The sequence below is a fragment of the Emys orbicularis genome, chromosome 1 (assembly GCF_028017835.1).
Source record: "Emys orbicularis isolate rEmyOrb1 chromosome 1, rEmyOrb1.hap1, whole genome shotgun sequence".
Taxonomy (NCBI): Eukaryota; Metazoa; Chordata; order Testudines; family Emydidae; genus Emys; species Emys orbicularis.
This window is the reverse complement of record NC_088683.1, coordinates 28,366,735-28,391,704: the sequence shown is the minus strand read 5'-3', so window position 1 is coordinate 28,391,704 and position 24,970 is coordinate 28,366,735. Positions and strand designations below refer to the sequence as shown.

The 24,970-nt window shown below is 40.6% G+C and overlaps 1 protein-coding gene across 3 annotated transcripts in view; it reads left to right on the top strand.

Moving 5' to 3' along the window:
* Positions 1-24,970, top strand: part of RELN (reelin) — a 469,941-nt gene that overhangs the window by 62,993 nt on the left and 381,978 nt on the right. For all 3 annotated transcript variants that reach the window (XM_065399319.1, XM_065399303.1, XM_065399311.1), the window contains one exon: positions 16,970-17,080. In XM_065399319.1, the coding sequence (XP_065255391.1) occupies positions 16,970-17,080 (111 nt within the window). The remainder of the gene's footprint in view (positions 1-16,969; positions 17,081-24,970) is intronic.

Here is a 24,970-nt window from a genome sequence, read left to right as displayed (position 1 = left end):
CTAAGTTTGTCACATTTCGCTTCTTTCTGTTTTTTGTTCTTTATCTCTCATTTACTTTGGTCTGACTCAGGGTCTACACTTAAAAGTTTTACCAGCATAGCTATGCCAGCAAAATTGTAGATGCAGTTATATCAGAAAAAAAAAGTCTTTTGCGAGTATATGGTATAAGCTAATTGTTTGGTGGTATAAGCTACATCTCCGCTAGGAGGATTCACTGATATAGCTATAGGCCTTATTCTGTGGTGGGAAAGAAACCCCCTCACTTAACATAACTGTATTTTATGCTTTATTTATTTTCACCTGAAGCAATAGAAACCTTTATCATAAATAAACATTAGTTAATGTAGTTATAGAACTATAGAATATTTGGTATACCCCCAATTTACAACAGCTACATAGAGCCAACATATCACTCCTCTTCAAGCTCTCTGCCACCCAAGAACATTGCCGTTTCTTACACACACTCCTACTTAACCACACAGTCCTTAAGAATGAGGCATGCTGTATTTTCATTCCATCCAGTTTATTCAATGACTGTGTCTCAGACACACCTGTTTTTAGCTGCATAACTACCATAGGAAGGAAAGTTGCACAGCTGACCACCATGACCAAAGTGAAAATGATATAGCTTGTGTAGCAGCAAATAACTATCCTGTTCTCTACCCCTGCTGCCATCTTGTAATACATGTTAGCATGCTCAATGTCACCTTCTACTCTGCAAGGTACTTCTTCATATTAATTGTCTCCTGTGGGATATGGAAGACCTCTATGACACAAAGCAGCTGAGCGTAAACTGATGAACTATAGGCATTTTGGAAGTCTAGCCAAACCACTGCAGTATTTTCTTTTCACAAATCCAATGACTGTAACTGTTCTAACAAGCTGTGATTCATACTATGGACATGGCTGGATAGAAACAGTTTTAGTTAGCGGTGAGGAAAGAAGGCATAAAGTACCTGATTAATATGTCAAAGATTTCTTGGTTTTTGTCTTTATTTTTTGCACCATTATTTTAGTTCATAATAGTGAAAGGAGCCATCCTGTTGTCCAGATATTTTAAAGGGGAACATATAAGTAGTGAAAAAAAAAGACAGTTTAGGAGTGTCCTTTATATCTCTACATGTAAGACAAAATAAGTAAAATTATGGATTTTTCAAAACTTTAAAACAAAGTTTCTTAGTATTGCGGCTTACTTTCTCTGTATACTATATACATGCTTGTTTGCTTTTTTCTGAATTTTGGGCCTGGTTGAGAGGTGACCTTCCATTCTGAACCAGCCGTTTTGCATTGCACAAATAATTGAGGGCATAATTTTGCACCAGAAATCATTTGTGGGCTCAACTGATGTTATTTATATGTCTACTTACCTGATTAGTCCAACAAATCACGTAGTTAGATATCTTAATTGCAACTAATAGGTTGCCAACCCTCCCGGTTTTGCCAGGAGTCTCCCAGAATCAGGCCCTATCTCCCAGAGGCTACTGAAGCCAAACCGGGAAATTTTAGGCGCTGAAAGTCCGGCGGCACAGCGGGGCTAAGACAGGCTCCCTGCCTGCCTTGGCTCCGCGCAGCTCCCGGAAGCAGCCGGCACGTTCCTGCGGCCCCTGGGGGGAAAGGGGGTTCCGCGTGCTGCCCCCACCCCCAGTGCCGACTCCGCAGCTCCCATTGGCTGGGAACTGTGGCCAATGGGAGCTGCAGGGGCGGTGCTTGTGGGTGTGAGCAGTGCGCGGAACCCCCTGGCCCCCCATGGGTCCCAGGGATGTGCTGGCCACTTTCAGGAGCTGCGCGGAGCTAGGGCAAGCAGGGAGCCTGTCTTAGCCCCACTGCACCGTCAACCGGGAGCCGCCTGAGGTAAGCGCTGCCCTGCCGGAGCCTGCACCCTGCACCCCTCCTGCATCCCCATCTCCTACCCCAACCCGGAGCCCCTTCCTGCACCCAAACTCCCTCCCAGAGCCCACATCCCTCACCCCCACCTGCACCCCAACCCCCTGCCCTGGCCCTGAGCCCCCTCCCACACCCAAACTCCCTCCCATAGCCTGCACCCCGCACCCGCTCCTGCATCCCTACCCCAGCCCAGAGCCCCTTCCTGCACCCAAACTCCCTCCCAGAGCCTGCAACCCTCATGCCTCCTGCACCCAATCCTCTGCCCCAGCCCTGAGCCCCCTTCAGCACCCAAACTCCTTCCCAGAGCTTTCACCCTGCACCCCAACACCCTGCCCCAGGCTCAACCCAGAGCCGCCTCCCACACTCCAAACCCCTAAGCCCCACCCCCCAGCCCAGAGCCCGCACCCCTTTCCACACCCCAGCCCCCTGCCCCAGCCCAGTGAAAGTGAGTGAGGGTGGGGGAGAGCAAGCAACAGAGGGAGGGGGGATGGAGTGAGTGGGGCGGGGCCTCAGAGAAGGGGCGGGGCGGGGCAAGGGTGTTTGGGTTTGTGTGATTAGACAGTTGGTAACCCTAGCAACTATAGATAACTGCAAAAGTAAAATTGCATCTGTGCTTATTTATACTTGCAAAATTCTGGATTGAAAAGAGGTGGGTTAAGGCCCCAGTCAAATTCAGATCCTGTAGGTCAGTGTTTCCCAAACTTGGTACGCCGCTTGTGTAGGGAAAGCCCCTGGCGGGCCGGGCCGGTTTGTTTACCTGCCGCGTCCGCAGGTCCGGCCGATCGCGGCTCCCACTGGCTGCGGTTCGCTGCTCCAGGCCAATGGGAGCTGCTGGAAGCGGCGTGGGCCGAGGGATGTACTGGCTGCCGCTTCCAGCAGCTCCGATTGGCCTGGATCAGCGAACCACGGCCAGTGGGAGCCGCGATCGGCCGGACCTGCGGACGCGGCAGGTAAACAAACCGGCCCGGCCCGCCAGGGGCTTTCCCTACACAAGCGGCGTACCACGTTTGGGAAACACTGCTGTAGGTGAATTTAGTTTTTGTTAATGTGAAAGACTAATACTATCAGATAGAACCAAGCAAAGTGTGGAGTAGGCACTGTGCAAATATTCCCCCTGAGCCCTGCCAAATCTTCCTTAATCCTGGCCTGCAGTACACCTGCTGCTCTAGTTCTCAGCCTCTCATGCAGACCCTGGCAGTTGTGACAAACTGCGCTATATTTTTGTGATGTAGATAGATATCTGCTAATGAGTATGATGAGACCATCAAACTCATTTTAAATTAGACTTAATCCAGGATTTGAAACCAGAGAACAAATTTAACACTGTCATAAAGTGATATAGCTACAGTGGTATTGCAGTGCTAATGCCAGCAGTGAATTTGGCCCCAGGTCTCTGAATGAGATGGGTTAGTTTATTAATTCCCTGAGCCACCTTATCCTCTACAATCATGCTGTAAAATTAAAATGATGAACATATATACTGTATTTACTATGATTATCTGTGCCTCAGAATCATTTAGAAATGTATTTCTTTATAGACGCAAGAGACATAGACACACTTAAGCTGTAATCTCTCTTATTTTAGAAGTTTTGTTGTTAAAACATATTATTTTGCCTAGTTTCCTTTAAAGATATTAAAAATATCAAAATAATAAAATGAATACCTTTTTGATTCCTTGCCATCTGTTTGTGCTCTGACCACTACTACTTTAACAAATTGTTCAGTACTGCACTGAATTGAAGCTTTGATCCATTTTTTTTCATCGATCAGGACTGAGAATAGATGCGTAATATTAATATACTGTATTATGGTCAAAAGATTAAATATGCTTTTATCCACTATTCAGCTGTTGCACGTATGGCTAAAAATCTGTATAATCACGAATGTATTTCCTTATGGTTATATTTGAGTTTTTTTTCTATGTAAATCCACACTTGCTTGCCCCAACCAGCATGTAAGTATTTACAAGGCCAGTTTCTAGGCTATTTTGTAGTACAGTCCCGTGTTATAGACAGAGATGTTTCCCATTTAACTAAAATGGAAAACATAGGTGGTCCTTGTAGTTTTTTGTTACAAATCGCATGGTGGATGAACTGAGCAACCACTGTGTGCTTTTGGTAGAATTATTTTGTTTATGAATCACACATACAGTTTGCCCTTGGAAAACTGATTGTCATATGCACTAGTACAGGGTTGTGCCCTGTTCCTATAATCATTAGCTTCAGATGTGCTAGTCCTGTGCCTTCTGTTCAAGGTTCTCAGTAACTCCCATCTCATTGCAATCCCCACTGTCCTGGCCAGATTACCCACTTCCTTCTCTTTGCTCTCACCTCATTTAGGTTATTCTGCCTCATTCTGGCCCATACTTTCTATTCAGTGTATACCAAGAGACCTCCCAAAAAGAGCTGAAATGGTGTTTTCTCTTCCCTCAAATATTTTCAAGAGTTCAATTTTTTTCCTATTTTTAATTGTGAGAAAAAGTAAAAATCTCAGAAATGTTCACAAAAGGAAAAACTAATTTTTTTTTGGTTAGGGTGAATTGACATGTTTTGTTTCTAAAATTTTGAAATGTTTTGTTTTGATTTCAAACTTTTTCTTATCTAACCTTTTTTGTCTACTTAGCTTACATTTCTAAACAAAATTGTTTCAAATCAGAAATGTTAAAACTTTTTTTTAACGTATTTTTGAGTCTGGAGATTTGTCAAAATTGTCCCTGATTTGTCAACAGTTTTGGTTTTGATGAATTGGCTTTTTTTTTTCCCCTTCAAAAAACCTTCAGTCGAAAATTCCCAACCAGCTGTACTTCCAAGGTATCTCTTGTCAGAAAACATGTATGCAGTTTGTATTATTGCTGCATTGTGAAGCATAACTTGTACATATGACCCTTGCCACCAGAACACCTTTGTGAAGCTGTTTAAAAGTAGCAATTGTTAAAATGAGCCAGTGCTTACCAACAGGGAGTTGGATGCTCTCTACCTTGTTAGTAATTTCCCCACTGAGCTCCATTATCTCCTCTTTGTGTCCTTATTCTCTGTGATTATCTGCTTCTACTTTGGCTCTTCATTCTAAACTGGCTGGATTCCTTGTCAGTCACTCCAGTACCAGGGTCTCAGAATAATACTGTGCAATCATCATCCCTAGTGGACAGAGCACTGGACTGGGACTCAGACCTGGGTTCTATTCCTGGTTCTGCCACTGGCCTGCTGGGTGACCATGGGCAACTCACTTCATCTCTGTGCCTTAGTTTCCCCATCTGTAAAATGGGGATGATGATATTGGCCTTCTGTGTATAGTGTGTGAGATCTAGGGGTGAAAAGTGCTGTATAAAAGCTTTTATTATTATTCCTCCAAGTTGTTAAACTTCATTTCTGTAAAGAAGACTAGAACAAAAGTTAAACATAAATGGGGTCAGTAATACTTTTACCTCTGACTCCTTTCCTTAGCTTAAACCATGATGGGGTCCTAGCTCTTTACTTTAACTCAGGTCTGTGTTTATTTCACATAAGGAATCCCATTGACATGAATGGCGCTTGATGAGGAAGGACCAACATTTTCAAAACAGGGTACGCTAAAATTAAGCATGTAAATCCAAGTGACCTGAAATTCAGAGATTCTGAGAATTCACAAATCCCATTGAAGTTAGAGCAGGGTTTCAAAACAAGGTGCTGAAAATGCCCACTAGTCTGTACTTGTGCTTACACTGTTGCTCACACTGGTGCAGATACACTGATGGTGGAAAACAGGTATGAAATTTTGTAGTGCAGATGCTCCTTAAGCTAAGTAAATAGCTTGGACTTTCTTCTCATTTACACAAAGGCACCTTTATGCCACTTTGACAGTGAAAAGGGACCTTTAAGTGGGTGTATAGTTAAGCCCCTATACACTGCAGAGTGATGTAAAGAGGGCTTAACTCAAATGAAAATTTGGCCCATTGTATTTTAAAAAATACGAAAAAAAGTATTGTAGGACAAAGCTGCAAAGAGTTTCTTTTCCAACTTGTAAATAAGAAAATATACTGTAGAAAAGATAGCACTATTATGTTTATTTGGAGCTATGCCTCATATTATATATTTTAATTGGTAAATGTTTCCTTATTCTCCAATGTCACTAGAACTCATGCACTCCACTCTATTTGCTTATCATAATCACAGTTCATGTGTCTTTAAGAGGATTTGTATTCTTTTAGCTTGAGATAAACATATTCAAGAGCCTGTGCTTAGCTTACATGCTCTCTTAAGCTAAAAACAAGACCAAAAAAATTCTTGCAAACATTTTGAGATTACAGGGTTATAATAAATTTCCAGCAGACAAGTATGTTTATTCTCTTCTAAATTGTCTTTATTTTTTTTTAAAGATACTATTATTAGTTATGTAGACAATAGCCGCTTATCTTTTGAGAACAGGAGAATAAAGGGATTTACCACTCTGCTGAAAATCTGAACACTACACTCATATTCATATCTATTTAATAATTTATTGAGAGCATGGCCAACACTATGAAATTTTCATGTATGGGTATTGAGCAACCAACCTCACATAAACTTGAAAGGCTTAAAACACAGAGGTCAGTAACTTTGCACTATTGTTCCTGGGTTTACAGTATTTAAAAGTTAATCACAATAATGATTAATTTTTTTCAAAGAAAAATCGATTTTTTTCATTTCATAGAATCATGGCAAAATTCAAATTTCAGATTCAAACTTAGTGTGATATTGGTATTTGCTGGGTACACACACCACCATCACCACCACAAGGTGGAATATAAATAAAGTTTACACACTGAGACTAATTTGCAGTATAAGCATTTTTTGAATCTGTCTGTAAAGCTGCAAGTGTTATCACTTCCAACAGATGTGTCTTGATTAGGGTATACAGTTGTTATATGCCTGGATACAGCACCAAAATAAATTTGTTGGATTTCAGTACTGCTGTTCTTGCTGTTATCATTAAGGGTCTGTTGGAGTGCCTGTTAGAAATTGTTATTCAAGTATTTATGTGGCTGCCCAAAAATTAATTTTAGATTGAAAACTGGCCAGGTTTCAATACAGGAACATGTTTTTTAAAAAACCAATTTGATTTAAAGTGGTTTAGCTGCCTTTAAATTTTAGGAGAAATAAAATAGAATTTTTCTGAGGGTTTTAGAACACATTATTTTCATTCTGCTAGTGTCCAATGTGAGCTTGTCACTTTGTGTAGTAAAATGAATGTATTAAAATGGTTGTAATACTGATAATTTTAAAAACAGATAAAGTACCTAAACATTATGGGCCTGATCCACAGCTCCTTGAAGTCACTGATAGTCTTTCCAATGACTTTATGGGGCTTTGGATAAGAGACTATATTATGTGGACAACTTGCTATGATTGGAAAAGTCTCTTTCTCAATAATCAGTTGATTTGAGATTGTATGTTAGGTCACTTGGAGCTATAGTACAGGCTAATGTCTCGGAGGTGATGTCAATAATTCTCATTAATGGTGTCTGCTAAACTTCTGCTTGGGTATTTTGTCTTCCCTTGGTGGGGTTTAATAAGTGGTATAACATTTTTTGTAACGTACTATCAAAGTGGCTGATTTTAGTATTTTTTGCACTCTATAAATACAAATAATCATTCCACTAATTATTATAGCAAGCAGTATTTCAGTGGTCACTGTTTTGGTTTCAGTATGCAATACAGTTGAATATTTCAATTTTGACTCTTGACAACGTCTGCTAGTAGCCATTTGATTTCAGGGCAGCTATTGTTGGATATTTTTGTTGACTAAATTTTGTTTCATGCCCATAGTAATTTGTTTATTCCTCATGCTATTTATAATTTTCAGGGTTTAAAAAGCTGTCAAGGAGCTACAAAATCGAGATCCAGACATTTCGCAACATTCTGTGGAACTTTTCAGGAAATGACGTTATTGTGTGTTATTGTATATAATTTATTAAGCACCGATAATGTTCCTGCCACTGTACAGGACACAAAATAAAGATCGCCCGTGCTCCTAAACCCATTTACTCTGAATAAGATTTACACAGAGCATATATGACGCACTGGAAGGCCTAGAGCAGTGGTTCTCAACCTATTTATCATTGTGGGCTGCATATGCGACCCACAAAGTGTTACCTGGGCCGCAGTTTGAGAACCATAGTGTCCCCCACTTAACCCTCCCCACAAACCCCTATGCCCAGCGCCCTCCACCCAGAGACCCCTCCACAGAGTGGGGCCAGGAGTGGAGAGCTGGGTGTGGGGAAGGGGACAGGGACCCCAGACCACGCCGTGTGCGGCCCAGGGCTGGGAGCAGTCAGGACCCCAAACCCCACCGCAACCCCAGACGCCGTTGTGCGGGGCCGGGCAGCAGCCAGGACCCCGGACCCTGTCGTGCGGGGCCACGCGGCAGCCCAGACCCAGAGCCTGCAGACTTTAGCACACAGCTGGGCTGGGCTGTAGCTGTGTGCTAATTGGGCCGCATGCGGGCTGTGGGTTGAGAACCTCTTCCTAGAGGAAGGAAATTACTGGGGTTTTTTTTGTTTGTTTTCTTTTTTAACAAATTAATTCTATTTTTCACTAGCTTCTTGTTGGCATCATGGAAATAGAGAGTCTTTGGAAGGTTTTGAATACTAAGGGGATATTGCCTTGGCAAACTGGATCAGGTAGGGCGGTTCCATATATAAGGAGGATTGGGAAAAGGCCTAGATACATTTGTGGAAGAAATGAACAGGGAGGTGGCGTCAAGACTGGTAACAGTGGAGTGGAGGTGATACATGAAGGCCTAATCCAAAGCCCATCAGAGGCAATGGAAAGACTCGCATTTACTTCAGTTAGCTTTGGATCAGGAGAGATTTAGAATTAAGAATTTACAGTCTGAAGTGTTCATGAAATTTGTTTTCTAGACAAAGCTTACCAGTCATGTTACTACTGTGCCTGTCTTCAGTCTGGACATTTTTTCCATACGTAACAATGCTGCAATATTTTTTCCTCTGCTTTTTCTTCATCAAACTGGGGAGAATACATACCCAGTATGACTAAGCCTCCTCCTATGTTTATTGCTTTTATTTTTGTTGGATGGGTTAGAGGGTTGTGATTCAGACTATCCTTAGGAAGGGTCTAGAATTCATATTTGGAATTGATGCATCATGATGGGTTCCTATGTTTTTGGTTTCTCCTGAAAGCAAAATCATTTCTATATGCAGTCCGGTTTAGTTTGCTGTTAGCATATGTGCCACTATTTGTTTTTAAATAACTTTTTCTACAAATGTGGTACTGACTGCAACTACATTTATAGGGCATCTGGGATTCTTCTAACTGCACACACATCACTTTAATTATAAATATTTTAATATCATTTTTATTTGCAGTATTCATGCATGCCTTTAAAACAGAGGTTCTCAAACCAGGGGGCAGGCCCCCCTGAGAGGGCATGGAATGTTTTCGGGGTGTGTGTGTGTGAGAAGCTTTAGGGAAAAAAACGTACTACGCACATTTTACCCACAGCAATGAATAACTAGCAAAGCTAATTCCTCCAGACATATCCGGTCCTCAGATGGCGCTGTGCATTTGACTCTAGATGGCACTGTGCATTTTGATGGATTTCTGTTAAGCTTGCATAGCATTATACAAAGTCGTTGCTATCTGTACATTAATCCGTTTGCTATGATGCGGTGTGCACATTTAATTGTAAGCATAGACCACACTTGCTGTTTTGCTTTTGCCCTTATTGCAATGAATTGTTGGCTCTGCTTGAATCAATGCCTTACTGTTTTTAATATTTTAGAGAGAGTTGCATGTTGATTATTATTTTTTATTGGTATATGTTCTTGTGTGGTGGGGTGCGGTGTGAACTACTACAGACACAAAGAAGGGAGCGCGGTCAAAGGTGGTCTTTAATCAGGAAGAGAGTCTAAAAGGCGGCTGCCCTAGTTCTAACACAAAGGTGTGCCATTTTTCAGTAAGAGATTTCAGTTCTGAAGAGATCGCCTCTGTTATGCCAAACATAGTTTCTACTTGCTCCATGGTATATGAATGTACAGTTCTAGTACTAAGGCAATGTGACTTGATAAACAGTGTATAAGACTTCAAGGACTATTGCCTTGATTAATTCATACTTGAATCCAGTAAAATTTCAGCTCATGTTGTTTTATATGTCAAAGCCTTGTTTCTGCATATAGTCCTTTTTAGTGCCTCAGAGGTTTGTGAAACAATTCTGCCAGACTGTGATCTCTTTTATATCCAAAACAGTGGTGAAATTCAGTAAAATCTTCATATATTTTAATTTGGCTAGTGAAGTTATCTCATTCTGCACACATACACCGCCCCACCAACGTGAATGTTTCTTTGTGCTACACTACAAGGTTGTCAAGTGTCATTCAGTTTGCATTACATGCACTTGGCAGCTCTGGCACAGTTTTTTTTGCAGTACAGCTGGATTCAAACATATCCAGCCAGGCAGCAGGCAAAAGCTCCTCCTCCTAGAGACCACTGTGGTGCCCAGCTAGCATGAAGCCCTGGGGCAAAGGCAGCAGCAGTAGCAACAGGCAAGGACGGGAAGCAGAATGGAGAAGAGGTGAAGGGGAGAGAATAAGGCAAGGTCTGAAATGCCACGGGATTGGTGTGGGATGGGGGAAAAATGGAGGAGGCTGCCACATTCCTGTCATGTGGGCAGGGATGAGGAACAGATGGAGTCCTGAGTCTGCATTGCGCTAAGCTGGTATGGCGGGGGAAGAATCTGTTGACCAAGGGCTGTTGTAAATGAGTTCTCTCCAGGAACAAGGGGGAAATCAGTGAACTGTGACTCTCACAGTCACGGTTCATTATCTGATCGCTTCCTCGACCACAGCAGATTGGAATGTTACAATCTAGTCCATAATAAGTATCCTAGATGAGCTTGATCCTGTGGGATGCTGAATAAGGGTGCTCAAATAATTTGTTGCAGTTCTAGAGGTCAGTGATTCCTGGTAACTGCTGCCGAAAATCTACTGATTTCAGTGACAGCGAAGAGTACTACGTGACTCCCAAAATCATTGGACCCAAAGGGTATCTCAGGCTGCAAAAACAAAATAAAACAAAACCACCACCACCACAACAGTGAGTTTCAGGACTTGGGTCAACTGACTTGGGCTCATGTTATGGGGCTAAAAATAGCAGTGTAGACAGAGCTCGGGATCTGAAACCCAGTGAGGAGGATGGGTCTAAGGGCCCAGGCTCTGCTATTTTTAGCCCCAAAGCACAAGCCTGAGTGAGTTGATCCAGGTTCTAAGACTTGCTGCTATGTGTTTTTGTAGTGTAGACACCCAAAGTCATCTCTGTCTTTTTGCCTTCAATGTCTATATTCACTGACTCAGCAATATATTGAATATTACCCAATATACAGTTCTTTTTTAAACAATCAACTCTTTAAAGAAGAATTAAAGGCATGCCTCATCTTTTTCCTTAATTAAATATTGGAAATGCAGATGAAGCATAGCTCCAGTACTACAGTGAGGAGTGCCTTAGAAATGCCTATGAGTAAATACAATTTGAAAATCTGATCTCTCTCGTGTGATACTATTACATCCAGATGCAGTCTGCTTTCAGGCAGCTTCTTGGCCATCTGATTGTCCCTTGAGATACAACAGTTGCAAGCATTGCTTGAGCTTTCTAGTTGTTAATCCCAAAGGAGACACCAAATTTAGGTCTGATTCCATAAAGGTCTGATTCCATAAAGCCCAATCATGAGAAGTCATCTTCTAAGCATCTCCTGAGAGAAGCTGTCAAAAACCCTCTGCTTCCCATTAAATGTACTCAGCAGCTCTCTAAGGATGTCCAGCATCTTGCAGGATCAGACCTATATGTATACATTTTATTATTTAGTTAATGTTTATTACGTGTTTTGAAGATGTAGAGCTCTGCTTAAATGCTGACCATTAGTGTTTGTTTCCTGGACATTCAGATTGCAGGACTCTTTATCAGAAATTTGAACTAATATATTGTATTTACTATAATCCTTTGGAAAAATAGTATGTGATCATGTAATTCTGGCATTTTCTACCTCTTCAAATACTTGACCGTACAACCTTAATGTTCATCTAACATCGTTTTTTGTGTGTAACTTCCTAGGTTTTAAAAAAAGGCAAACTGAAAAAACAAATTCAATTGTGTGGCATCATATTGACATCCATGTGGGTCATCGGCAAGGTTGGAACTTTTATATCCACTACACAGATCTCTGGCATTTGAACTAATAGAGTAACTGTTTGCTGTAGTAGGTTGTCTTCCTCTACATGGACTGACACTAGTGGGGGATGAGGTACATGCTTTGCCAGTGGGTTTCATGGCAATTTGCTGACAGTAGAGGAATTGGGGAAACTCAGGGATCTTGGGCTAAATGATTAAAATTTGGCAAAGTTATAAGCAACTGAATACAGGATCTTTGGGAAGTGTAGGGCAACCTTAATAATCAGCAATTTTACCACTCCTGTCTATAATCCTGGCAAACACTATTGCCCTTCCTAGGGTCTCTCCAGGATAACTGGGTCAGAGTCATAGGTGCCAACTCTGTGGGTGCTCCAGCCCTGAAGCACCCATGGAAAAAAATTAGTGGGTGCTTAGCACCCACCGGCCACCAGCTCCCTACCCCCCCCAGCACCTCCCATTCGCCTGCGGCCCCACCGATCAACTCTTCCCTCTCCCTCCCAGTGCCTCCCGCCCACCATGATCAGCTGTTCCGTGTCATGCAGGAGGCTCTGGGGGGAGGGGGAGGAGCAGGGACGGGGTATGCTCAGGGGAGGGGGCGGAACTGGGCAGGAAAAGGCAGGGCGGGGGGGGAGTGGGGGCAGAAAGAGATGGGGTGGGGATTTAGGAGAAGGAGTGGGGTGGGGGTTGGGGTGGGGCCTGGGTCAGAGCGGGGCAAGAAGAGGCGAGGTGGGAGTGAGGGCTTGGGAGAAGGGGGCAGGTGGGTGGAGGAGTTTGGCACCCCTGGGGCCTGGAGGAAGCTGGCGCCTCTGGTCAGATTCTCAGGGAAAGATATCCTGATCTCAGTCTGTCACTCCTTTTTTGGTCACTAGGCTATCTGAGGGTAGGTGGGGGCTTCCTGTGTGGAGCTATGACCCGTTTGCCTATGAGCTTCCTTCTTCCAATGACTTTCTCACATGACTCTCCACATTGCCCTGGTGATCTCTGTGTGTGAACAGGGAATCAAACCAGCTTCCCGCTCTAGCCCCTGCTGACCTCTGTTTCCCTTCTAGGCAGGCTGCCAGCAGCTTTTGGCAGCCTGTCCGCATTCTCAGTGGCAGCATGTGGTGGCATCCTGCCACTCAGCTGGATTGGTGCCTGCAGCACAGTTCTTGGAGGCAGCCCAGTGGGTCCCCATTCCCCAGCTGCAGATCCATGGCTCCTCACAGTAATGTGGCCAGGGAAGTGAGAGGTACATTTCTTGCTCCCCTGGTTATCCTAAGAGGAAGAGTATTTGGGGGGGAGGGGGGGATAAAGTCGAGAGTGAAGTGATTTCGTACACTCTTTGCTAGGTACTCACAATCTCTCTCATGCCACTGTCTCACAAAACAGCTGCAGCAGTGAGACAGCCACCACTTGCAGGGCTGAGGCCACTCCCTACCTCCAGGTAGGCCTTGGTCTAGGCCAGGGGTAGTCAATTATTTTTTGTCAAGGTCCAAATTTCTTGGTCACGATATGATCAAGGTCCAGACTTCAGAGACAATAATAATACTACCCCCCCAAACAATAATGATAATAATAAGTGAATAAAAGATTTTTGGGGTCTGTTTAAAAAATGTCTGATGGTTCAAATTTGGCTTGCGGTCTTCCTATTGACTACTCCTGGCCTACGCTTTAATTCCCACTCCACCCTCCTCCAGGCTGCAAATACATGCTGTTGCCTGTTTAACAAGAAAGCCACTATATGGGCTGAAACAAATGACTGCCAAATGATTATTTTGCTGCTGTTCTGGAGCACAGAAGGAAAAATAACATGTAATAACAAGTCCCTGTCCCTGATATAAAATCATAATCCTGTACTTTGGGCTGTCTTCATGATTGTTAGTACTAATATGTAATACAACATACCTTCTTTCATTTGAAATAAACTATTTGATGTCTTCCCCATTGGCTTGAGATAAGTCCTAAAATAATGTCACTCTTCTTTTTTTGTCATTCACACCTTCTGAGAATGTCACTCTTCTTTTTTTCTCTTACAGAACTAATTCTGAAATTATTATACAATGTATTACAAATGTATAACAACAATTTAGTGCTCCATTAAAAAGTGCTTCAAGGCAATCTGCAGTTTCCCACGGGCTTAATGGGGAAACCATACTGTGTTGGATACTATTCAGCAATGAAAATTGATCCATTACATGAACATGTAAATTGGGGATTGGTGATCAAACAAATATGTCCAAAACCAAGTACTGGCATTGTAAAATATCCCTTCTGTCCCAGAGAGAGCGCTCACCATTTATTCAAGAAAGAATAAGGCTACCCCACAGCGAAACAAAATGGCAGCAGAGAACTGGCCCAGTGCCCTTACTCAATCAATGCTTTTCACCCACTGTTTTTTCTAGTCTTCAAAAATAAAGCTTAAGCATAATTTAGAACATATATTTTCCTTTTTCCAGACTAAAAAGTACAAAGGAAAGAATAAACCCTGCAAAATTCACTAGTTCAACATCGGATGAAGGGAGCATTCATTGTTTTATTTTATTTTATTTCATTTTATTTTCAGAATAATTATTGTACTTTATTGAAGTCTTGTCGCTTTTGTGGTGGGCTTCTCATTTGTTTTTGTTTGTTTGTTTGACATGTATGTTATGAGGGGATGCATTCCAAAATGGAGATTAGGGTTCTGAACCTGCTCTCTTTGCTCAGATGAAACTCCTGTTAAACTTCATGGGAGTTTTTCTTTGTCCTGGAATTATTCATTGTACTATTGAATATTAGAATAAATACCGATAATTTAAATGTAAATTATTGAGGAGTAAATTAAACATACTGGATGTTAATCCTCTAGTTAAAAAACAAAACAACCCCTTCTCCCTGTTGTTTTTACAGGTCCTATTACTATACAATACTACTAATAACACACTTGTGCCGCCCCCCCCCCCAAAAAAACCCAACTTGATTGAATGTGTACCACAGATTAACCACTGAATGACTGATGATGGTACAGCCAGAACAACAGACTAGTCCTGCTGCTGAATGTACTAGGAATGTCCTAACATGGCACTGATTTAAATGGTAACTGGACAGAACCCTGAACCAACACCCCACTGCTTCAGTTACTGAGTCATCCACAGCACATGACATTTCTAGCAGGAGTAAGAGAGGAATACAGTGGGGTGGAGAGTATGTTTGCCCTATGTGGCCAGATATTTAGAACCAAAAAAAGTTTGGAGGACAAGGGAGTCTGAACTGATCAGAGATTACATTCCATTGTTTTATACACAGGTATAAAAAGGTGGATGAAAGAGTGGAAGAGAACCTGTAATAGTTACTAAGATCTCTATCGTGCAAAAAGTTGTGTAGGACACGAGTTCCATTGAGTTGACTGTTCACTGTTGCAAAGGTCTGCCTGTGTGCATCTCTTTGCAGGGTCTGGGTCTTTGATAGCCTCTAAGAAATTGCTGGTCTTTGTTTTTTATACACAGTTATAGGTGTGCAACATGGTTTACAGTCACTTTAGGGAAAAAAAGATTTTACAAAGTAGGTTACAAACAAACACCAAGACAGGAGAGGGTATTAGACAAGGGGGGATGGAAATTTACCTGATATATAGTTTAGTTGCTTGCTTTAGTTTTTGTGCTTTATGTTAGTTCCATTTTTGTGTTTGGGCAAGTGTTAGAAACTGTCAGAAGAAATGGGTTTTGACAATAGATTTTAAAGAGGCAAAGGAGGTTGCATGGCATTACGGGATCAGTGAGGTCATTCCAGGCATAGAGGATATTGCTATTTATATTGCATTTACATAATAGAAAAAAACGTATCACTTAATAGTTCTGGCCTTTTTAGGATAGAACATTCAAGCAGATTGTACATAGGGTTTTCTGTTTAAACTGATAACATCTGATAAGACATCGAAGCAAAAAACTGAGGATGAATGTTTACAGAATAAACTGCAAAAATTGTGAATTGTTGGTGTTTTTTCAGTGTTCACTGCCTTCCTAAATAATGTGCATTTTCAGCTGAAAATTGCAAGTGTCAAGAAAATCAGGACAATGGTTTAACTGATATAGCTAAGAATATTTTTAAAAAGTATCCAATGGATTATTTTAATACACTTGGTCTGTAATGACCTATGTGCGCATATGACTTAACTGCTTAATACACTAAAGTGTATTACTATTGTCATGTAACACACATTTGAAATCCAGAAAGAGCGATACTATAAACCTTAATTATTTTATTGCTTATGTCATTTATTCTGTGGTCTTGACAGCCAGTTGTAAACCACATGTTCTACTGACAGTGATGTTGAAATTTTCTAAAAACCAGTTCATTTAGTTACAATATAATGGGTTTTTTTGCCTTCTAGGAAAAGGAGCTTATCGGATAGAGATGAGTGACCTTTCCGATGTTAATTTCAACTCCTGGTGCTGTAATTCTCAATTGTGTCCATTTCATGCAACAGATTATTTATGGTTATGATTAATTTAGGAGTAAAAAAGTAACAAACACCAATTGTTTTCTTCTAAATACAGTCTCTTTGCTAAAAATAAATCCTAAAAAATATTAAAAATAAATTCCAAAATCAGGAAGCCTGATTAGATATTGAGCAATGATGTCTGTGAAATTTACATTTGCAAACTAATTTACAGTCACTAAATCAATTTATATATTGTGAAAGTATTATTTCAGGACAGTTTCTTACACAGAATTGAAGTTCATTATTTGAGCTCCAAAAGTCTGCTACTCTTATTTATTCAGAGTTGCTCTACTCCATGAGAAGAACCACTGTGCGTGCGTGTGTGTGCATGCGTGTGTGTGTGTGTGTGTGTGTGTAGCAAAGTTTTTAGTCAATGAAGTAAGGATGGCAGAATCTTGCCCATAGAATGAGTACAGAACTCAGCACACAGGTGAGTGGTACTTACAGAATTTTTATCTTTCATTTCAGTGACTATTTCGACAAGTACATTCTTCGATGGCTTACTGGTAACGGGACTCTATACATCTACCAGCGTTCAGGCTTCACAAAGTATTGGTGGCTCTAGCGCTTTTGGATTTGGTAAGTCTAACGTGATTAACAAACCTAGATGTGTATTTGTTCTATTTCAAAATATTCTGCAACTCAAGATAACAAATAGTTTTGCAGAGAAATTAAGGTGAACACAATTATTTAAATAAATTGATTTTATATTGATGCTGGGACCTGATCGCAAACCTATAGGAGTCAATAACTTCCATGAGCTTTGGATCAGCTCCTTAAACAGTTGAGAAAAAAAAAAAAAAAGGGAAAAACTAATCAGAAAGTCTCCATCCCAAAGACATGCCTCAGATGCACAGAATTGCATGCATTCCAGAGAGAGCCAGTTCCCACAAGAAGACCCTGATTCTCTCACACACATGATACTACAAGAGTGATCACCTTTCCCTTACTGGAAAGTTGACCGGATACTCCTTCCCTCTGGAAATATTGAGTTGCTCTAGAGAGGAAATGATCTCTCCTCTGCTGTCACTGTTTTCACAAACAAACAAACAAACAAATACACACACACACACACAAAAGTGATACATAGCAATGTGATACATACAAAGCAAAAACTTGAACCTTAGGAAATGATAGATGGGTTGCCCATGCAACCTTAACTTGGCATTCATGTGCATCCAACCTGTGCACTGAATGAAGCCTAGATCCTGTTGGAAAAAATCATATGTGATCATGTAATTAAAGACTGTACCATAGAGCCTATGTACAATGGGACAAAATTAAAATTGCATGGGAAGCATGAAGCTAGCATTTCTTAATATTTGAGTGCTTGACTCTGCAACCTAAATAATATTCTTTTAATGTAGCTTTTTATGTAATTTTCTAGGGTTTTGTTACGGGAAAAATGTAGATCAAACTTTTCTTTGCAATTGTAAAAACGTTCCTCCATTGTATATCATCTGTAGAGTTTGAACTCTGAGTTGTCAGCATTGTAGCAAAGACTTTTCCCACTTGAGACATAGGACTAATTACGTTAGCTGGTGGTGGCAGATTAGGCTGCTACCCCAGGCAGGAGAAAACCAGGCTCTGGTACCATGTGCTACATTCATTGGGTAGCCATCCAGGGGATTATCCTGGATTGGTTCTTTTTCCCTTGCGCCCCAACCGCCAGATGTGGGGGACTCATGCCTCCAGAGTGGGGGATGGGCTGCTGGCACCATGTTTGGGTCCAGGGGAGGGGGTTATGGAGGAAACACAATACTTTTCCCTCCCCGCACCATGAGTTGTAAGAGCTCCTGCCCTATTAGGTGCCCCCCAGAGTTGGGGCCATACATTAGGACCAGGAGATTGCCTGGGGGAGCCCAACTCTTTCCCTGTTTCATTCTCCCCCAGCTGCTCTAGGTTCTCCCAGTGCTGCTGCAGTTTTGGAAGCAGCATGGACCCAGTGTTAGAATTTTTGTGGTCAGTTACTATTTTGTCATGCTACCCGAGGAAGGCAAGTGAAAAAAGAGAAATGGTGATATTTTTAACAGTTTTTATCTCAACAAGGTTTCAGGAGAACTTCATGAGCCAAAGAAAAGGCACTTTTTTAGCTGGAGGATGTTCTTATGGGTGAATTTTAAAGGCCTGCTGCAAACTATGGAGGTCTGAGAGTTCTTCAAAGAAAAGGTTGCAAGCGTTGTTTGTAATGGAAAGTGTTAGGCAACCTGAATAGAGAAGTCACTAACAGCTGCTCCATTCATATAAAAATAATTTACTTACACACCCACATATCCCAAAATGTGTTCCGAATAAAATCAGTTTTTAGTGATTATTATTGTGTCCATGATAATACAAAAGAGACAGGACCGAGTTGTCGTGAATAAAAAGGTTATTCTGTAGTCGGGCCGTTGATACAGCTAGTTGGCCCTCTAGTTATCCGTAGCTTTGTAGCTCAAATATTAATTAAATACACTGCCTGCTGCTAATCAACACATCCATTTCCCGTAAGTCCTGGCCTGGAAGGGACTGGTGATTACAATACAAATGTGAGGGATAACTGTGAAAAGTGAACAGTTTTCACATACACTTCACATATGTTTATCTAAGGTGGATGCTTCTATTACTGCTGGAGCAATTCTACTGAATTCTAATGAAATTCTAGCAATTCTAATGAAAGAGAAGCCTCAGCAGAGTAACTGAAGAAAAACAGTCATTTCTATATGGTATAATGTGCAGTATAACTGGAAGCATTTAATTCATAAAGAAACAGTTTGGAAAACCAACTCCGCTGGGCAATAATGTCAACCACTTTTTCCAATGACTGAACAATAGCCTTCTATTTAAACCAAAACTCCATTCAATATATATTATATGACCTATTGATTATTTTTGTCCAGAGTTTTAGTAAAAGATTAAGGAGGAGGATTTTCAAATGTTCTGAGGGTTTTATCATTGAATTCATTGGTAAAAGTTAGGCCAATGGTAAAAGTAGGCCAACGCAGAGCACTTTTGAAAATCCCACCCTAAGTGCATATGAATAATTTGCAGCCACCTGTTTTTGCAGTTCAACTTTTGGAAGCATCTTCTGCATTAATATAAATTAGATTCTATAAGGAGACTAGGTGAAAATTACAAAGATGTCATATGCAGAGTTTGGAGAAACCCACTACTGGTAAATCCAGTTTGCATGGTTTCATCTCCTGCTGCCAAAATTTTTCACAATACAAGTCCTTTACCTTTGTTTCTTTGTCTGGTTTACAACTTTTATAAACGGCATGTAATACATAAACTCTCGACATTTGGTCAAGACTTGGTGATTTAAAAAAAAAAAATAAGAACACTTATTTATTCTCAGATAACAGATGTCTCTGCAGTCATTAACTCCAACCAAGAACATTTTGTACAAAATAGAATGGACATTTTTGGTACTATGATGATTTGTGACCTTTAACTTTATCTGTTCATTGAGATGTAGCTGTTGCATCCAATCTTCTACTTATCTTGATGGTCTTTTACTGACACAGTTTCTCTGTAACACTTAACTTTATTATGACCCTTGCTTCTGAAAACAAATAATTGGGGCTAAATTTCCTAAAACAGATGTAAAAGAAGTGCCTGCAGTATAAATATATCTCTGATCCACTAAATGGGTAATTATGCTGCAGCATATCTGAATGAGAGAAAAATACACATTTTGCATTTGCACTAACCTATTTGTATGTTTGTGTACATTTTATAGCTAAACTGTAAACACCTTGTTTATAAGAATCTTTAAATAATGAGAAGGATGTAACACTCTCTGTTACAATGCACATTATTAACATTACTCTTATAACTTCTTTGTAACTTTCATATAGCAAACATACACAGTAGGTTATTATCATTCTTAAACAAAATCATTGAGCCTATGACTTATCTGTTTCACCTCCAAAACATAAAATAATCCAATTTTAAAAAAGGTTTTAATACCAAGTATTGGTTCATTAATATTCACTGATGGTACCTACCAAACAGCACCATTTTCACCCATCCCAACTCCGGTTAGCTTGTGTGTGTTCTTGCTCTGCATAAGAACCATTCAGAGGGAAGCAAAATGCATATATTGCAGGTACTTCCTATGGTGTCTGAGACAGCATGGGAATCACATACCAAACTCACCAACAGCATGAGTCACTGGAATCTATTTTTGCTGGAAGAAGAAGAAAAGGAGCTTCCCCCATCACTAGTGATACCCAGAAAGGGCTTAGAGGGTAGGATGGAGTGAAAGAGAAAGGAAACAACCTTTCCTTTCAATGGGGAAGGAACATGGCCCCTCCCTCTCAGGGTCCAGAAAGGAAGAGATGGAGGTGAAGAACAATTTCATTGTTTAGAAGAATTGCAGAGCTGAAACCATTGCAAATTGAAGTTAGGGCATAACTAATTTGTATGATGGCTCTTCAGCTCTTGGAGGTTGAGTACCATTGTTGTATAATATTTTTATACATCCGGATCCATGGTGTAGATGAGTTACCTTCATATTTGATTTAAAAACTGTAAATGATAGGAATTGTACAGGGTTTATGTACATATCTCAAATTTCTGGAGTGGCCAATTTACTGTAAGACTATAATCTTTCAGTATGAAATGTTAAGTAGTTTAAATCAAACATCAAAGAATATTAATAATTTCCTAACAACTCACAAAAGTAAACAGTAAATATTATGTTTAACTAGGTCTAACTAAGAATGATGGTTAAGTAAGATATTTAATACGATCTAAGCAGGATTGGTCATTTACAAAAAGGCAAATATATTTTTCCCTAAGTTTCTTCATTGGCATTATCATCCGTAAAATGTGTGTGTTATGTTGTGCTCCTCACTGTGCCCAGTATTTATAGAACATACACAACAAAACAAAACATGATCTCTTCTTTATTTGTCAGATATCATTTTCTAAACCTAACTCTTTAAGTGTTAACATATTCTTGGAATAGTAGATGAAAAGACTCAACAACAAGACTCTCTAAAATGTGTGCACTCCTGACCAAAAAGATCTCAAAGCCTAAAGGCCAGAAAAAAATTAAAGCAGAAGATATGCAAAATCAGTCATGCATAGTTTGAAATATCTCATTTTTCTTGTTGATATGAATACTGAAACACGATGCCCTGAGGAAGTCTACTGTTTAATTATGAATATCCCTTTATGCGTTGCAGAAAAAATGTTTCCATCTCTGACCTGTCTTTTGAGCTGCAGCTTAACCATGCAAACTGTAGGGCTCATTGTGTTATCTGAACAGAGTTGTTTAAATGGCATTTTAGATAAAATCTCATTTAATTTTTAATTGCTATTTTTCTTTGCTTGCTCTTAAGTTTAAGTATAAATTCAAGAAAGTCATTTGGATGATCATGAAGACCAGATGCTATTGTGCTCTCTCCTAACACTGGCAGTAAAAAAGAACCGTGAGAGGAATGGTGATAACAGCTTTTAGTTTTTAGGCTCATTTGGGAACTTACCCTGTGAAGTGGTGAAGGCCTCCCAGATAGCAATCAGTACACTATAGGATCAGATCCTAGAGGAATTAGGTAGTTTTAAAAATGTATTAGCCACAATGTTTAATATATTTCAGGGTCATTGGAAGCAAAGTAACAATAGAGACAATGGCATGCTTTTACTTTTTGAAAGAAACATAAAGAACATTGCTAGGAAGGCTAATAACATTCTGTTTCATTTTTCTTTTTGTTATCAGAGAAGCAGATCCACCTATCTATCAGTCATATGTGGGTGGGATTGTCATAGTACATACAGAACGGAACTTAAAAAAATTGGCTGAGATTGTGTGAGGCCTAAAAACATCAATTTGGACACTTGTGTGGCATTTTGTCGAGAAGAAACTTGACAGAAGTTGGCCCTTACAAGAACTGGAGGGATGAAAATTAGGAAACTGGGCTTGGTAGTGTTTATCTGTGTAGTAGGAAAGAATAATTCTCTCTAGTGCATGAATTACTGGGGGAATTTTATGTAGGGGGTCAGACTAGACTATCTTAGTGGTCCTGTCTGGCGATAAAATCTATGAAATTTTTCCAATAGATCTATCTTTCATGCTGTCATGATAATTATCTTTTAACTACCTAACTTAGAAAAACATTTGATAGAGACCCAAATGCTGTTAATTCTTCTCTGCAATAGTTAGCTGAAGTTACTACACGCATGTCACTCCATTCGAGCTAGCCTAGCTTGAATGAGAGTGACCACACTTCAAGACAACACTGTAGATACACAGAATGACTGGATTAGCAGCTGATGGGTGGTGTAACTCAAGCTGCTGCAACCCCACTGCATTACTGGCTCCAGCATCAGCAGCAGTGGTCCTTCAGCCCATAGCAGCTGACCGGCCAGTTAGCTCAAGCTTAAAGCATCACTTAAAACTAGAGATTTTTGTGTGTGGTGAGGTTAGGATCAAAACTCAGGTTGTAGCTCAAGATGGCAATGCAGTGCAGAGAAGCCCTTAGTTAGTTTCCTCTGTTTGGAATCATTATGGGGGGGAAAAAAGATTTATCCTGATAGATTTATTCCAAAGGGGTTAGGTTTCTTTATGTTTATAGGCATAAAAACATATATTCTCTGGCCAAGAGAATTAGTCACTTCTGTTTTCCTGTAGGGACTTTACCATCTTATCAAAATATTAATTTGAATATTCATCTAACAATCGTGTTAGGAAGGAATGAGTGAACTGATTTGGGTAAAATTTAATGTAGGTCCTAAATATTTGTCCATTGACCCAAACAGAACCTTTGGTCAGGCTCAGTTAAACATGAACTGCAAAGCTAAAATCAGAACTGAGAGAAGACAGAAATATGTGCTGTATGCCTGACTAACCAGGCTATGAGAATCTTTCAGCACAGAAATAAGCTTTAAACCTACTTTTTAATATGAATTATTTTCTCCTTGTGAGATCTCCTGGCATATACTAGTTCACTAAAGATATCTCAAACTCCATCTTTCTGGATCATCACTTATACCATTAGTCCTCAATTAGTGCAGTTTGTGTTTCTGGGCTCAGCTCAATTTTCATTTTAGTGTTGTATTTATCTTCAAGTCTCCACTCTCCTTCCTTGTCCTTCCCAGGATTCCCTCCTTGTCCCACTCCCCCTCTAGTCCCCAAATATCCTTCCCTATGGACCCATCTTCATTCCTGATTATATTGCTTACCCCCCACTCTACTGCTATCCCTCTCCCCACGTAAAATGAGGACCCAACTGACAATTTTCAAATCAAGGTTGGATGTTTTTCTAAAAGAGATGCCCTAGGAACTATTTTGGGGAAGTTCTACAGCCTGTTATGCAGGGGGTCAGACTAGACCAGTGGTTCTCAAAGTTTTGTACTGGTGACCCCTTTCACATAGCAAGCCTCTGAGTGTGACCCCCCTTATAAATTAAAAACACTTATTTATATATTTAACGCCATTATAAATGCTGGAGGCAAAGCGGGGTTTGGGGTGGAGGCTGATAGCTTGTGACCCCCTATGCAATAACCTTGCGACCTCCTGAGGGATCCTGACCCCCAGTTTGAGAACCCCTGGACTAGATGATCACAATGTTGCCTTCTGGCCTTGGAATCCATGAACAGGCATATGGCCTCACTGCTACATCTTAGTATGTTTGCTTATTGCACCCTTCAGTTTTATGGTTACTTGTACCCCAGGACTGCACACCTCATGCAAAGCAGGAAATCCCTCGTTCTGACATTTCCCTTCAAAGAGGTGTTGCACTTTGAGAAGCAAAGAACTGGAAGGCTCCAGCATGCAATGAGTGGCCCTATTGGGAAGTTACAAGACCTTCTGCACTCCTTTTTAAAAGAGAAGGAGGGAGACAGCAAGAGGGGTGAAAATTACAGGTAGGAAGCTGGAGATTTGATGTGGGGTTTGGTGAGAGTGAGGGACTGGGAATTGGACTCAAGTCATATGAGGAACAGGGGGTGGGGAGTGAGAGGAGGAAGAGAGTGCAGTGCATGAGGTATCTGGAGTGCATGCTGCACCCTGTAAGAGCATGCAGTTGGGGTCATTCTGACTTGTGCTCCCTATAGCCATCATAGGAATTGGGCCCATTTCAATCACAATGCATCTGATACTCCTGAGGGAATTCTGCACAGAAAAAGAAAATATTCTGCACCAAAAAATTAAATATTCTGCACACAATATTTTAAAATCCTGCATATTTTATTTGTCAAAATAACACAATATAACCACACCATTTTCAATTATTTGCTGATAAGTATTTTGAAATAAATTACCAAAATAATTGAAAATGGTGTGATTATATTGTTGTTGTGTTTCTGTGTTATTTTGACAATTAAAATATTCAGAACTTTGCAGAATTTAAAATGTTTAAATTTTTCAGTGCAGAATTCCCTCAAGAGTACCAGGGTTCTGTGTGGCGCAATCTGGGTGTGGGCAGCTCGGTGGGGGGTCTGGGTGCGGGGGGGAATCTGGGTGCACAGGGGCTCAGTGCA